This window comes from Aspergillus brunneoviolaceus (genome assembly GCF_003184695.1).
Source record: "Aspergillus brunneoviolaceus CBS 621.78 unplaced genomic scaffold BO95scaffold_12, whole genome shotgun sequence".
Classification (NCBI taxonomy): Eukaryota; Fungi; Ascomycota; class Eurotiomycetes; order Eurotiales; family Aspergillaceae; genus Aspergillus; species Aspergillus brunneoviolaceus.
Window position 1 is genome coordinate 288,355 of NW_020290742.1, and position 14,457 is coordinate 302,811.

The 14,457-nt window shown below is 54.5% G+C and overlaps 3 protein-coding genes across 3 annotated transcripts; 2 read left to right on the plus strand and 1 right to left on the minus strand.

The window, feature by feature from the left end:
* Positions 1 to 1,701: 1,701 nt before the first annotated feature.
* On the plus strand, positions 1,702 to 3,396 carry BO95DRAFT_471434 (uncharacterized protein; the record flags this gene model as incomplete). Its single annotated transcript, XM_025589588.1, has 2 exons — positions 1,702 to 1,732; positions 1,904 to 3,396. The coding sequence occupies 2 exons, from the start codon at positions 1,702 to 1,704 to the stop codon at positions 3,301 to 3,303; spliced, it is 1,431 nt and encodes a 476-aa protein (XP_025445378.1). The 3' UTR covers positions 3,304 to 3,396.
* A 2,130-nt stretch (positions 3,397 to 5,526) lies between these two features.
* BO95DRAFT_450751 (FAD/NAD(P)-binding domain-containing protein) lies at positions 5,527 to 7,307 on the plus strand (the record flags this gene model as incomplete). Its single annotated transcript, XM_025588032.1, has 3 exons — positions 5,527 to 6,040; positions 6,112 to 6,537; positions 6,769 to 7,307. The coding sequence occupies 3 exons, from the start codon at positions 5,527 to 5,529 to the stop codon at positions 7,305 to 7,307; spliced, it is 1,479 nt and encodes a 492-aa protein (XP_025445379.1).
* Positions 7,308 to 7,577: 270 nt separating this feature from the next.
* BO95DRAFT_355998 (beta subunit of fatty acid synthase) lies at positions 7,578 to 13,908 on the minus strand (the record flags this gene model as incomplete). Its single annotated transcript, XM_025582282.1, has 4 exons — positions 7,578 to 8,018; positions 8,090 to 8,205; positions 8,257 to 8,742; positions 8,793 to 13,908. The coding sequence occupies 4 exons, from the start codon at positions 13,906 to 13,908 to the stop codon at positions 7,578 to 7,580; spliced, it is 6,159 nt and encodes a 2,052-aa protein (XP_025445380.1).
* Positions 13,909 to 14,457: the final 549 nt, after the last annotated feature.

Genomic DNA, 14,457 nt, shown 5'->3' on the forward strand with positions numbered 1-14,457 from the left:
TACCAAAGCAATGGATCGACCGCACGCACCAACACTAGTCGGACTAGACAGGACGAACCAGTGAGTCGAGGAGCCAGTCCGATACCGAGGAAGAGGACCCCATCCGGACTACTCGTGCTTGCTTTTTGGGGGTATTAAGCTCGTCCACACAGTCAGCGCCGACGAGCCAGTCGGAAAGGGTGTGGCGGTCGATCCATACGGACCTAAATGGTGACTCGACGTGCGTCCTGAAGGAACACGTTCTAGCTAGTGCAATGTGATGACTGCCCTGCAGGATGCAGATCGCAGTGGCTAGCGCGCTCGCTGACTGGTTCTGTTGTTATTTGAACGAGGCCTTTCTGACCAGAAGGGCAAGTCGAGAGAGCTAGAGTAGCCCTGCACTCTGCAGGCTGCAGCTGATCCTGGAGACACATCAGGGGCGATGGTGGGGAGAGGTATAGATGAGAGTTGGACAAGCCTTTGTTGAGCCACTATTACTCACTATCGGCGCTTGACAGCGATGGGAAAGGCATGAACCGCAATCAGCTTGACCTCCACGATCTCTTAGGGTCCACTAAATGAACAGTGCCATTGCTCTCGGTTTGATGAACGTAATCACGTCGACGCCTCTCAGCCAGCCACCGAGTCACAGCATCCAATTGAGGACATCGGTGCTCTTGAGGCGAATAAGCAAATACGACCGATCGCAAGTCTTGCAGCTGGCATTAAAGCAGGATCAACCCTGCAGAGGGTCTGCAGACTAGGATCTCACGGAGGCCTATTGTTTTGGTGGGTCTGGACGCCCCCCCTGAAGGTATGTACATGTACAGTAGAGTAGAGGAACAATGGGGGAGGAGAGAGAGAGGTACATCTGCATCTCTGCATACACTGCAGTAGTGGCAGCGGCAGTGGCAAATGATAAGGAGGCAAGCAAACAGCCAACCTGCTAAAGACCTCTCACGGCAGATGTCAACTTGTCCTGCATCGCAGCTGTGAGGGACGGTTCAACCCAACATAAGTGGAAGTGTGACCTTCAAACAACAACAAGGTGAATGCGAGAGATGGACTAATGAATGGCAGATCGGGCTGGCCTTAGATTCCACGCTCAGACAGTATGTAGCGCCCGTGCATGCGATCAGAGCCGAGATCTGAAGGAAAAGAGGGGGGATGAACTGAGTTGCTAGGAATTAGCCTGAATTTGGAGCAGGTGGGACTGCAATATGCACAGCCAGTCAAGGGACGGGGAGGGAAGGGGCTTTGTTGACGAACGACGAGGGGGCAAAATTAGGGCAGAAATGGCCGACTTGCACTGCAAAATGGAAAAATACAAGGAAAAAAAAGAAAAGAAACACACCACAACCACACAACCACACAAATCCTCCACCCCAGCAAGCCCAAAGACAACAGAAGTCAACAGAAGAGTGCAGAATCCGATTTATTGATCACAAGAATCCCCAGAAATCGGCCGAATCTCGTGTTCATCGGGCCGAGATCGATCGCGTGCAGTGAAGGGCCCTGCGATCGACAGCCGCTATTGAAATGCCCCATTTCCGCCGGGCCGATCCTGGCGCCAATATTATGAGCAGCAGCAGCATGAGTAATATTGACCGATGTTAAGGTGTTTAGTTAGTTATTATTAGGGGTTGAGGTTTCTGATGATGACACCAGATTAGAAGAGCACATGTAGTCAAGATACAAAGACTGCGCAGGGCCCAGTTCAAAATGTGGCACACTGCTGTGAGACCTGCCAGCAGTGGGTGGTTTCGGTCTAAGAAAGTACATCGTACAGTATATATTATAGTAGTTGTCTCTCTCCCAATAACGTAGTCTTCCGTAGCCCTTGTAACCCCAGGGTAAACCACGCCAGACTCGTTCCTCATCACCTCCACCACCACAACCATCATGGACTATGACCACACCCAAGACATCCTGGGCCAATTGCCCTTACTGAAATCCTACTCTCACATGCTCCTCATCTTCCCCCTCGCGAACGATGTAGCACGCCATCAGATCGAGACAGCCCTGGAGTCGGCCATCCACCAACTCATCGCCGGCTTCCCCTTCCTCGGCGGCAAAGTCGTCCGCGAGGGCCAAACGCCATCTTGCTCGGGCGCCTTTATCGTGCGTCCTCACATCCCATGGCAGGCTCCCGATCATAAATTCCTGCGGGTGGAGGATCGGACGCACGAGGTCGCATCGCTTGCCGAGTTGCGTGCGACGGGGTGGCCGACCACCTCGCTGCCGACTGTACTGGCCCCTCCTCGCCCGGCCTTTCCGCAGCCCTATCTCGACGACGACAACGAGACGAACCCAGCGCCCGTGCTGGACTTCCAGCTTAACTGGATCGAGGGCGGCCTGATTCTGGCCATCGCGGCCCAGCACAACATCATCGATGGGAACGGGATGTTCCAGATCATCAACCTGCTGGCATACCGTCTCCGCGACGAGCCGTTCCCGGAGCAAGCCATCCGCGAGGGCAACATCGACCGATGCACCCTCATCCCTCTGCTCAAAGACGACGAGCCCATGGACGATCACAGCGAGCTGAAGCCGGCGATTGTTCCCGGACTTTCGTCGGGCCCGATCACACCGGAGATGCAAGCCTACATGGCAACCTTCAAATGGCGGGCGGTGCGATTCAGCGAGACGTCCATGACCAAGATCCACCAGAAGGCTGCGCCGCCCGCACCAGTCGAGTCGACATCCACCAACCAAGAGAAGGAGAAGATCACCCCCAACGACGCCCTGACCGCATTCCTGTGGCAACGGCTCATCACTCTGCGCCTCCCGCACCTGCCCCCCTTCCTACAAGCGTCCGCCTCCAAAATCACCCGCGCGCTGGACCTCCGGCGCACCATCAACCTCTCACCCTACTACATGGGCCACATGGTGCGCACGGCCAACCTGCGTCTGCCCCTCACGGAGATCGCCTCGCTGCCGCTGTATGATCTGGCCGTCAGGCTACGAAGACACATCAGGTCACTGCACAACGTGCACGCCACGCGCAGCTACGCGACATTCCTGGCCAACGAGGAGGATAAGAGCAAGGTCGCGTACGGGGGCGCCTTCAACCCGTTGACGGACTTCTCGTGCTCGAGCATGGCCCACGTCTCGGTGCCGGTGTTTGGGCCGCTGGGGAAGCCGCATGCGATCCGGCGGCCCTCGTTCGAGATCCCCTTGCCGTGTGCGTGCTATGTCGCGCCGGTGATCGACGAGGGGGATGAGGAGGGAGGGTGGGAGGCGTTGTTGTGCCTGAGTGAGCGGGACTGGGCGTTGCTCAAGGCAGACGACGAGTGGAATGAGGTGGTGCGTTATATTGGTTGATCCATGAGGATGATGCGGATCAACCAGGTTGCGCGTATTCAGCGCAGGAATTATGGGATATGAGCGATGAGCGATGAGCGATGAAGCCACGAGTCGATGTTAAGTAGTTCAAGTAAACCAGAATGAGATCAGTTTCGGGCTGCCTGCTACAGTTCCACCCGATCAGTATTAGTTATTGAGTTCATTCATAAGTACTTCTCCCAGTGTCATACGATCTGAAGCCATCACAAATCTAACTGGCACTGTGATATGCTACGATGAGAGACTGCATAGTCCATATCACGCTCCCCATTGAATAGATACTATGATTTCAACATTATGCTCAGCTATATTCTGGTCTTTCTAAGTCACCATCTCCTATACGTCGTGAATGACATTAATAATATCGCCCCCCAACACGGCTATTTGAACGTCTCCCTCTAGAGAAACCACCTCCACGTCCTGTCCTCAAAATAGCAACCTCAACCCTCAACATTGCCACTTCCCAACTCACAATCCCCTCCTCAACAGCCCACAGATTAACATCAAGCCCTTATCCCTCGTCAGATCTGACTACAACGACACCCATCCCTAGTTTCCAACCCACCCAACTTCAGATCAGATCCATCCCAATCCAGTCCAACCCCCCCTCACGCCCCCCCCATAATTCTAAAATCAAAACCCTCCCCAGACGCCAGTCATCAAACCCGCCGGCCCGGCCCAGGATCCGCCGCAAATCCTCGGAGATTTTCCCACAATCTAAGTCCAATTTCCAACCCTGCCGCCCAAATCTGTCCACAACCACCCAGCTCTATCGGACAGCAAGACAGACAGACCTTTTGAGCAACCCAAGAGTAAAGGAATAACCGCTCCACCGGCCCGCCCGGCCCGCCCGGCAACCTACCGTAAATTTAGCAACAAGAAGAGCTCTTGCTCCCTTGCCTGTGTAGCCCTCCCCCTACCCTCCGATTCATTCCACCAGACCCCTGCTTTCATCCGATACACTAACGCCCTACCCAAGTCAAAAAAAAAAAAAAAACAGAAAAGAAAGGCCAAACGGGACTGCCGAAACCTGGTCCCTGATGTGTCTTGGTCGTAACTTCTCGAGATTCTGATCCGTTGGGTACGACAGACGCTAACTACGCACCAACTAAAGACGGTAACACGGGTTTTCCTGCTGCTTCGGAGATATATTTTGTGTTTTTTGCTCTTGCTTGGTGGCTGGTTACACGGGAAGTAGATGTTGTACTACGGGAGGTGTTTAACCTCTCCTCTGCCTACTTGCCTGGCTTCCTTTTCTTCTTCTTCTTCTTCTTCTTGCGGACGTGTGTTCTGGTGATCCTCTGCTACTTTGATTTCTTGCCGTTTGGACTGGTAGGTCGTAAGATGGGATGAGGTTTTCGGTCGAGAGTGCGAGTCATCCAGAGACAGCTTACAGCTTAGAGCTTACAGCTTTCCAACCCCAGCAATGCAACCTCGACAGCGAGGCGGTCTGGAGGCTGGGGAAGGGGAAGGAATAGCAGAGATATTTGAGCCCTTCGGTAGTTATCCGCCCCCCCCCCCCGCCCCCTACCTCTACCCGCTGTATACTGTACCACGCAACCTCGTAGCCCAAGCTCCACCACCTAGAAGATTGGGGCGCGCGGAAAACCACGACATGCGGATCCGTTCAAGCCGGATTGTGAGGCCCTGCTGGTTTGTCCGCACGGGTTTTGACGGTGACTGGCAGAAAAGAATTGCGTTTGTGCTGTCAATGTAGTACAGCCAGTCGTCACAGGAAGGAGAAGCAAAATATGCGTTTGTTGTTTGAGGGCCCAAAGGGTAGACGGGCGACTCCCCCACTGTTCGTTTGTTTGTTGACATTCGTTTGGAACGAGTGACAGAGCATGACTACGTAGGCCTACCTTGGGCGTTCTGCAGCCTGATGCGAAGCGAGGCAAAGCGAAGCTGGAGCGTAGGTAGTTGGTTAGGTTTTATTGCGGTGCGGTGTGGTGTGTACACTGAGTAAGTGAGTGAATGTCTGAGTGAGGATGAGTCAACCTCGGACGTATGTACGCTGTGCAGTGCCTGGTGTAGGCCACCTCCAAGTACTATACTCTCCCTTTCGTGCCCGTGGTAACATATCATATTGTAGTTTGAAATTGTATACTCGCTCTCCCACAGTCACCACAACTAGACCCGTCCATTGTCCCCCCCCCCCAAGTACACGTACACGTACACGTACAGTCCACAACCTCGACCACAATGGCCATCGAAATCGCCATCATCGGCAGCGGCCTCATCGGCACGCTGCTCGCGCTGGGGCTCCTGAACCGCGACTCCCCGCACCTCCGCATCCAGGTCTACGAGCAGGCGGCGTGCCATCGCGAGCTGGGCGCAGGGATCGGCTTCACGCGGGCGGCGCGCCACTGTATGATGCGGCTGGACCCGCGGCTGGACGAGTGTCTGCGCGCCGTGGCGACGGAGAACGGCGAGCCCGACGACCCAGACTACAACATGCGGTTCGTGGACGGCTACCACACGTACGTGGACGACGACAACGACCAGCCCGTGGGCATCGAGGGGAAGGTCTACAAGCTGTATGCGGGGCCACGGGGGTTCGAAGGGTGCCACCGCGCGCAGTTCCTGGAGGAGATCATGAGGCTGATGCCCGAGGGGGTGGTGCAGTTCGGCAAACGGCTGGAGAGGTACGAGTATCTGGAGTCTGGGAGGATCCAGCTGGTGTTTGGGGATGGGAGTGTGAGGGAGGTCGATGGAGGTGAGTTCCACCCGAACCAAAAGCCCTAACCTCACCTCACCACCCAAAACAAAAGCTAACAACCACCACAGTCATCGGCTGCGACGGCATCAAATCGCGCGTGCGCGACCTCATGTTCCCCAACGCCGACCACCGGCCCCGCTACGCGCACCAGCTCGCCTACCGCGGCCTCATCCCGATGGACCAGGCCATCGCCCATCTGGGCCGCCACCGCGCCCTCCTCCAGCACATGCACTGCGGGCCTCACGCCCACGTCCTGCACTTCCCCGTCGCCAACCAGAAGCTGCTGAATGTGGTCGCGTTTGTCCCGGACCCCAATGACTGGGACGTGTCGAGCTTCACCGGCGCAGCCACCACCACTGCCACCCCAATCGAGGAAACCATCACCACAACAACCACCACAACCACAACCAGAAGCAAAAGCCCCAGCCCCAGCCCCAGCCCCAGCACACTGACCAACACCCCCACCCCCAATCTCAACCCCCCCGAATCCAAAAGTGATACGTGCAACACAACAGCAGACACAACCCCGAGCACCACAACAATCAACACCCCGGAAACCAGCCGCACCACCACCCCAGACGACACCAGACCAGCCCCAACCAGCAGCACCAGCACCACAAACCCACCATCAGACCCCTCCTCATCCCTATCCCCCTCCCCCTCAACCCCACAATGGCCACCCACCCCCACAACCCCCAAAACCCACCTCCTTCACACCTTCAAAGACTGGACCCCCTTCCTCCGCACCCTCCTCACCCTCTTACCACCCACACTAACCCAATGGCCGATCTTCGACCTCTACAACCACCCGCCACCCACCTACGCGATCTTCCGCGTCTGCCTCGTCGGCGACGCCGCACACGCCGCATCCCCGCACCACGGGGCCGGGGCGGGGGTGGGGGTGGAGGACGCCCTGGCGCTAGTTACCGCCCTGACGTGCGCGGAGGCCGACATCCTCTCGGGCAAGCTGACGACGCCGCAGGCGCTGGAGGTGGCGTTCAAGGCGTACTCGGATGTGCGGTATAAGCGGTCGCAGTGGGTGATGCGGAGTAGTCGGGAGGTGTGTCGGGCGTACGAGTGGGAGCTGTTCGAGGGGCAGGAGGGGGCCGGTGGGGAGGTGACGGCGGAGACGGGGATGATGGGCCGGGTGTTTGAGGAGATCCGGCGGCGGACGATGACGGTGTGGGGGTTGGATGTCGAGGGGATGGTCGGCGAGGTGCAGGGCCAGTATTGGCGCGGGACGTGGGGTAATTCTTGTTTTTGAGGGGGGGTGGTGAACGGTGGTGAACGGAGAGGAACGGGGGGGGGTTGTGTTTGGGTTTCGAAGAATGGGAAATGGGAAATGGGTTATTGGGAAAGGGAAGTCGAGGGTGTAGTTCTGTATATGATGTCAAGTACTGTGGTCAATTCTTCTAGCACGGTTGAACAATGTGCGGTAATCTCAGATTATCTGTCTGTCAATTCATTTGAACTCATTTCGCTATGTTTCAACAAAATGCAAGCTATATGCGCAAGCTCAATCTATTCCGCGCTTCTAATCTATGCCGTAAACCCCCAGAATCTCCCCCAGGATCGGACTCTGCGTCAAGGCGTACGCCTCCCGAACATATTCCTCGTTCACCGAGAACGGCTTCGCCATGACATTGGGGATGTACCGCCCCTCCAACTCGGCCATGTTTACGTTGCCCTCCAGGAAACCGGGCTTGAGCAGACACTGTCGGAACCGATCGACCGTCGATTTCAGGCGGCTGGAATGGAAAGGAACATCAATACCCTGCAAAGGAATGCTGGCTGTCCCCCGTTGTAGCTGAATTGGCTTGCGAAGACCGTGTGCCGCAGCCAGTAGATCTTTAATCGTTGCATCGATCGCCCTCGTCCCCGCTGGGTTCTCCATCATCTCCTGAATCTGATCAGGTCCGTTGGGCGACTGTGACAGTCCATCAAGGACCTTCTCAAGCACCCACATGTTTGTGTCCTAGTCAAGTCAGTAATGATCCAAACTTAAGAGAGCAAATTTCGTCGGAAGTAGTAGACGTGAAGACCTACCGTGCCTGAACACACGTATTGCTCCCCCTTAACGTTGTGATTGACAATCTCCAGTAGCTCGTGGCTTACCACAGCAATCGCCTCAACCAGCCGTCCCAGAGCAATATCGTTGAAGACTGCCAGTAATCAGCAAATGTTCTATCGTCCGCAAATCGCATGATACTTACACTTTCCTACCCGCTTGGGATTCACTGCCGTCATCCCATACGCCGCTCCCTGTTCTCCCCGCGCCACAGATGCCTGCATCATCAGGCCCCGGTAGAATGACAACTCAGCCAGTGCACCCATCGGAATCGACTGCGACAAAGCCGACAATGCGCCGTATTCGCCCAGAGAATGACCGGCATACAATGCATCGGGCGAGACATAACCCTTGCTGCGCAGGTCAGCAATCACGGCTACCTCAAATAGCAGAATCGCCGGCTGGGCAAACTGAGTGGAGTATAGTAAGCCTTTCGGGTCGGTGAATGTATAAGATGTGGATCGAGAGGTGAGACCCGGTAGGGCAGGCGTCTCGATGCGTGTATTATCCGGCAGGACCGTCTCGGTGGTAATGGACAAGTAATTCTGTCTGATCTTCCGGCCTCGTTTGCCACCGAAATGAACAGTGATTGACTTGGGATTGTTGCGTACAATGTCCAGCACGGACCAGCCTGTCATCGTCAGAAACGTCCTATCCATTCAATACACGCAGAGAGCCTACCATATGAGTCGTAGAGCTGAATATCGATCTCGTCCCACAAAGCTTTCGCCACTGGACTTGACTCGTAGAGGTCCATTCCCATGCCCTTGCTCTGGCTACCCTGACCCGTGAACAGGTACGCCGTAGCCGGCTGATCCACAACAGCGCTACCTTCAAGAACCTTTTCTCCACTGTCCTTGCGCGTGACATCGATCGCGAAGCGCATGCGTCCCTCAACCATCGCGGTATGCCGGATTTGGACGACCAGCCTTTCGAGGGGCATGACCATGCCAGTAAAGCTTGCCGTGAATGACTGAAGCCGGCGTCGATCGCCGTGGAGCGCAAGGTGCTCGAAGGCCGCCGCTGTGACTGCGGAAGTACACATACCGTGCGACAGAGTACCGGGGAGGTCGGCCACAGAAGCAAATATACTTGACACGTGGATTGGGTTGAAGTCCTTCGACACGTTGGCGTATGGCTGGTTGCTCGGTGGCATCTGTACTTCAATAGACGACAAACTTGACCATCCCGAATTCTTAAGTTCAACCTCCGGAGAAGCCAGACTACCTTTGCGGTCCAGGAACTCAAGTACCGGGTTGCCGACACAGTCATCGCAGCTGTAATTCACCGTCCCTACCTCCTTCCACAAGTACCCTCCGAGCTGCGCTCTGGCAGTTCCCGTTACTTGCAGTCCCTTCAAACCGCCTTCTTTGTGTATGGTATGGGTTTCCAGCGTGAAAAGAAGAGTCTTCCCAATCAGTGAAATCGTCTCATCGTCGACGTAGAACCATTCCCGTCGTCGAAGAACAGTCTCATTCAGCTCAGATCCGAGATGAAGCTTGCGTTCCGGCTCTCTAATGCGTCTGAAGAGTTCCCTCTCCCCTTCGAAGGTCCCTCGAAATAGGAACGTCGATGTCACCGTGAGAACCGGTTTGCCCGAGCGCATAATCTGGGCTTCCACAACAACAACCATACCAGCATCTTCAACATAGATAGCTCGGACCTGTGACTGTGAACGGACAACATCGCCAACACCTAGCATTGCCGTATTAGGGCAGTATTCGAACGTGTTCGACCGGTGAACCAGCCGGAGCAGGTCATCGCCAACGTCCTGGAGCACCAAGGGCTTTGTTAAAACATCCCAAGCTATGAAAATTCCGATGCTGATGGGCAGGACATCTGAATCGAGGAAGATAAGTCTTTGATCTGGGAAGGCCTGGCCAACAGCCGCGATCATGTCCTGGAGCACTTGCTCGGTGAGCGTCATCTCCTTCCCGTAGAATGTATCATGAATACTACCACTTGTCGACACATCTTCCCCGAACCAAAGGCGGCTGTAGAATGATTTGACTCGTGTACTCCTTTCGTTCATGATTTCACTAAGACTGAAAGGGATGCTGCTGGGATCAAATCGATAAAATAGCCTCAGTGGTTCGAGTACCTGAGGGGGGTAAAGTTCCAGAACAATGTTCACGCCGTTCGGGCTCGAAAGCTTCATGGAGGAGGTTACCCGGCATGCATCCTGGACACAGACTGATATCTCTCCTCGGTCTGGGTCATAATGGAAGATTGCATCGGGGTTCGCTGCGACGAAATGCTGAAATGGGTTGCGCTGTCGTCGTCTGTTCTGTAGCAGCACGGGATCCCCAAAAATCGCGCGTATCCATGGAGGTAAACTCCGAGACAAGCTTAACCCGGCGGCCGAAACATGCACAGACCGGTCGTCGAGAGCTTCAGAGGCCGAGATAGACGTTGGAATCGACATGTCATCAACAGCTATCTCTCTTAATCCAGAAATCGATGACCAACTGTCAGGAGTGGCCAGTCCACTAGCGGAGCTGGAAGTTGAGTCTTCCAGGCAAGTGTCGCGTTGGCAGCGCTCAATAAGTCCACCCAGGATGCCGTCCAATATCTCCTGGGCAGATTCACCCCGGTCAACTGAGTATTGTGCAGCCACAGGTCCGTGCAAGATACAAACACGCTCGGGATCTTGGTCAGGAACAGCTTCAATATCTTCTGCCTGCCAGAGGGAGTCCTTCTTGAAGTACCACTCAAAATCTTCATTGAGGGCCGGTATGAAGTTGACTGGCTTCTGATTGGGCTTTCGACTCTCCAAAAGGAAGAATGAGACATCTTCTGGGTTGAGGACTTCGTCTTTAGCTTCAGGACACACTTCAAGTATTGAGCGAAGGCACAGATCTGGGTTCTCTGAGAGTACTGTGTGTGATATATCCGCGCGCTGATCAAGCGAAGCACACGGCAGGCGCTCCAGAGTCCGAGTCGCAATGCTCAAAGTGAAGCACACGTAAGATGGATCTATCCATCGCTTTTGATGACGGACGTACATCAGATCAACCAAACGATGAAGTAGTTCAGCGTAGGTCATGTCTTCCAAGTCCACCACAGCACCGCGAGTATCTCGACCAAACCAGGGTTTTGCGAAGTCCGAGTTCAGTCGTTGAATGATGGAGTCTCGATTCTTGGTCAAGTACGCGACACGATCCTTTCTGGGTAGCTTAAACACCGTTCGATCCATATCCGCCCAGAGTCGTACCCCTCGGGTAGCGATCTTATGGATAGGTTCACCCATCTCCGACTGGACGGTGACAATTCCTCCTGCTGTGCCTGAGTATGTCTTCACCCATTCGCTATCTGGAACACCAGTGGTGTTTGTGATAACTTGTTTGACGGCAGGAGGGGTGTGTGCTTCCCGGGCCACCATCATACGACTACCCAGCAAAACGCCATCAAAGGGCATACAAGGGTGGCCATGCGAAACAGACCACTGCCCCGAGAGATATGGGTAGATGCTTTCGCTGCTCCCAAAACCGCTACCGGCAACTAAGTAGATGTTGGGTTGCTGTCGAATGGTGCCATATGTGCTCAGAATAGGAGCATGGAAATCTTCATAAGAATGATGTCCTCCCCCTCGACCACCCGTCCACTGTAGAATGATGGGAAAGTCAGGGTGTGTCCTAGCAATATCCACGACCTGTCGTATCGTGGACACTGAGCTTGGTTTGAAACTAATATGACGCAGGCCAAGTGTGCGGATATAGTCGGAAACGATCTCTGCCGAGGGTACTCCCGCGCCAATCGTGAGTCCATCAATAGGGATTCGATCGTGCGATAGGCGGCGTAGCATGGCTATCTGCCAGCCCATTGCTCGGGGGTTTGCATAGATGAGGTTACAAGTGACTCCACGACCGGGACGAGTATTGTCAATCAACTTCTTAATTGCCGTTGTCATATCCGAGCTAGTTCGATAGCCTCCGCCAGCCAGTTCAGCGTGATATCCAGCATTCATGATGGAGGCAACGAAGTCCCAATGCACAGTCGTCGGAGTCATGCCAGCAACCATGATTGGTGGCGAACCCAGCAGGCGACTCAGGCGGGTCTCAAGAGAGACTGTGCCTCCGTTCACCAACCGCGGTTGATATCGCTGGCTCCAGCTCTGAATTCTTGTCGATGTTTCTAAGAGACGTGGCGAGAAGAGGTCACGCATCGTTCCGATCTCAGTATCCCGAGATTCAAGATCACTAGCCTGTATGATCCTGATTCCTCTTCCTTCCTGGATCTTCTTCACCAATGGACCCAGCCCGCCTCGATCGAAGACAAGGATATGAGATGGACTGTGCATAGAATTGGACAATGGTAAAGACCCCGTCAAGGCAGTAGGCCAATCGCAAGGCTCCCGCGCGATTGCATCAAAAATAGTATGAAGCAGGTTCCCCTTGAGCTCTCTTAGGTCTTGACCAGTGCGGGTGTGATATGCAGGGATCTTGAAATCTTCGGATACCACCTGGTGCCGTGAAAATCGTTTCTTGAGTGCGTCAGCAGCTTTAGCGAGGAACGGCGTATGGAAGGGTGTACTGATTGGCAAGAAGCTAGACTGGATCCAAGGCTTTCTGCTGCTGAATGGGACGCGGCTCTGATCCTTGTCAGAACCAACAACCTCCGTCAGATAGCTTTGCAGGTGAGCTAGGGATGTGGACGGGCCAGCTATTACGAACTGATCGCGAGCATTGATCAGCGCCAGATGTACTTGCGCTTGTGAAGGAAGGACTTGGTTCATATGTGCTAGTGTTGACTCGAGCCTGTTTCTCCTGATTCCTCGCACGCTGAGCATGTAGGAGGGCATGCTGTAGTCGTCTGTACAGTCACCGAGCGCATGTGCCGCCGATGCGAGAGTGCACGGTGCACCTCGATGACACTCCCAGCCCAACCAAAATAGTGCTTCCACTGCCAACCCGCTACTGTCGTAGAAGGTCTCCCAGGTGTCCGACATTGCGACGACTGCTGAAACCAAAAGTCCCTGTGAATGGCCTGTCGTGGCTCGAAGCAACGCGCGTAACTCTCCCGGGTTCAGGCCCAAAAGCCGGCATGTTACGCAATACCGAGCCAGGCTCAGCACCCCTATTACTGGTACACTGATCGGAGCTTGAGCTATCCGACCGGCGCCCGGAATTGTCGAGCCGTCATTAACCCACGCCTGGAGATCTAGAGGCTGCGCGCCAAAGTAGGACACGCATTCTGGAAGATTCGAAAGCTTGTGGAGCAGATCGCCGACCGTGCCGAAGAATGAGTGCAGCATTGGCTTGTAGGTGGCGTGAAGGTCTATTAGCTCTTGTACACAGGTTCGACTTGCTTCCCCTTGACCGCCAAAGACAGCCATCAATTGAACTCTGTTGGCTTGAGCATGCTGGAACAACGCACTCATCCGATTGCGCGCCGGAAAGATGTGGTTCTCGAGCTCGCCGTTGCCACACAGTTCAACGGCGCGATAATACACTGTCAGATAGAGCTGCCGACCTTTCGAATCTGGAATCAACTCGGCAACCTTGGAGTGGATATCTTCGTCATCTTGCAAAAATCGAGATTCGAATGCTCTTAGCACGGCCACCAGGGCCGACCGAGGAGAATGTTGTCGGATGAGGAACTCGACATATTTAAGGCACAGCTCCAGCGCTGACCCTAGTCCCTGCTCGTCTTCGGGTTCTTTAGAGGTTAGCCAGTGAAGGAATGCATCCTTTTGTGACTGAAGATAATGCAACTGAGACGAAGGCACAGTCAGCGTCAGATCGAGATGTTTCCAGATCAGGGAGATCTCAATAGCTGTCGCTCGGGAACTTGTCATAAACGAAGGCAGGCAAGGTGGCGAGGAAGACGGAATTGAGGTACGCATGACGATCCCAGAAGAGCTAGAACTGAGGTAGGCTGGACATTGGTCCATCAAAGACATGTCGAGGTTTCCCATTCTGCGTAGCGAAGCACGTTCTCGTTCACTGTATTTAGTAGTATCATATCGAGTGGCGCTGGTTGGGATAGCATCACATCAGCCGCCCAAGGGATGTGCATGGGAAATTTGTCCATTGGGCCAGCTTGACTAATAATGCCTATCCAGCCCCATCCCGTGGAGTGCATATATATTCCAATAGGGCTGTCATGTTAACATCCAGACCACAAACGTTCAAGCACACCAGAAATCGGGGGTTGGTCCAGGGGCAATCATCAAGGATCCCTTGTCTTGTCACCATCCGCCGTTGGAGGATCTCCTGTCTCAGGCCGGAGTTTTATCAGGCTGACATCCTCCTTTCAGGAACAGACACTGGCTTTGACCGACCGGAGTTTTGCAGACGGAGTTTTGTTGAACGTCTGGCCGAATACGATTTTTAAACACAGATGC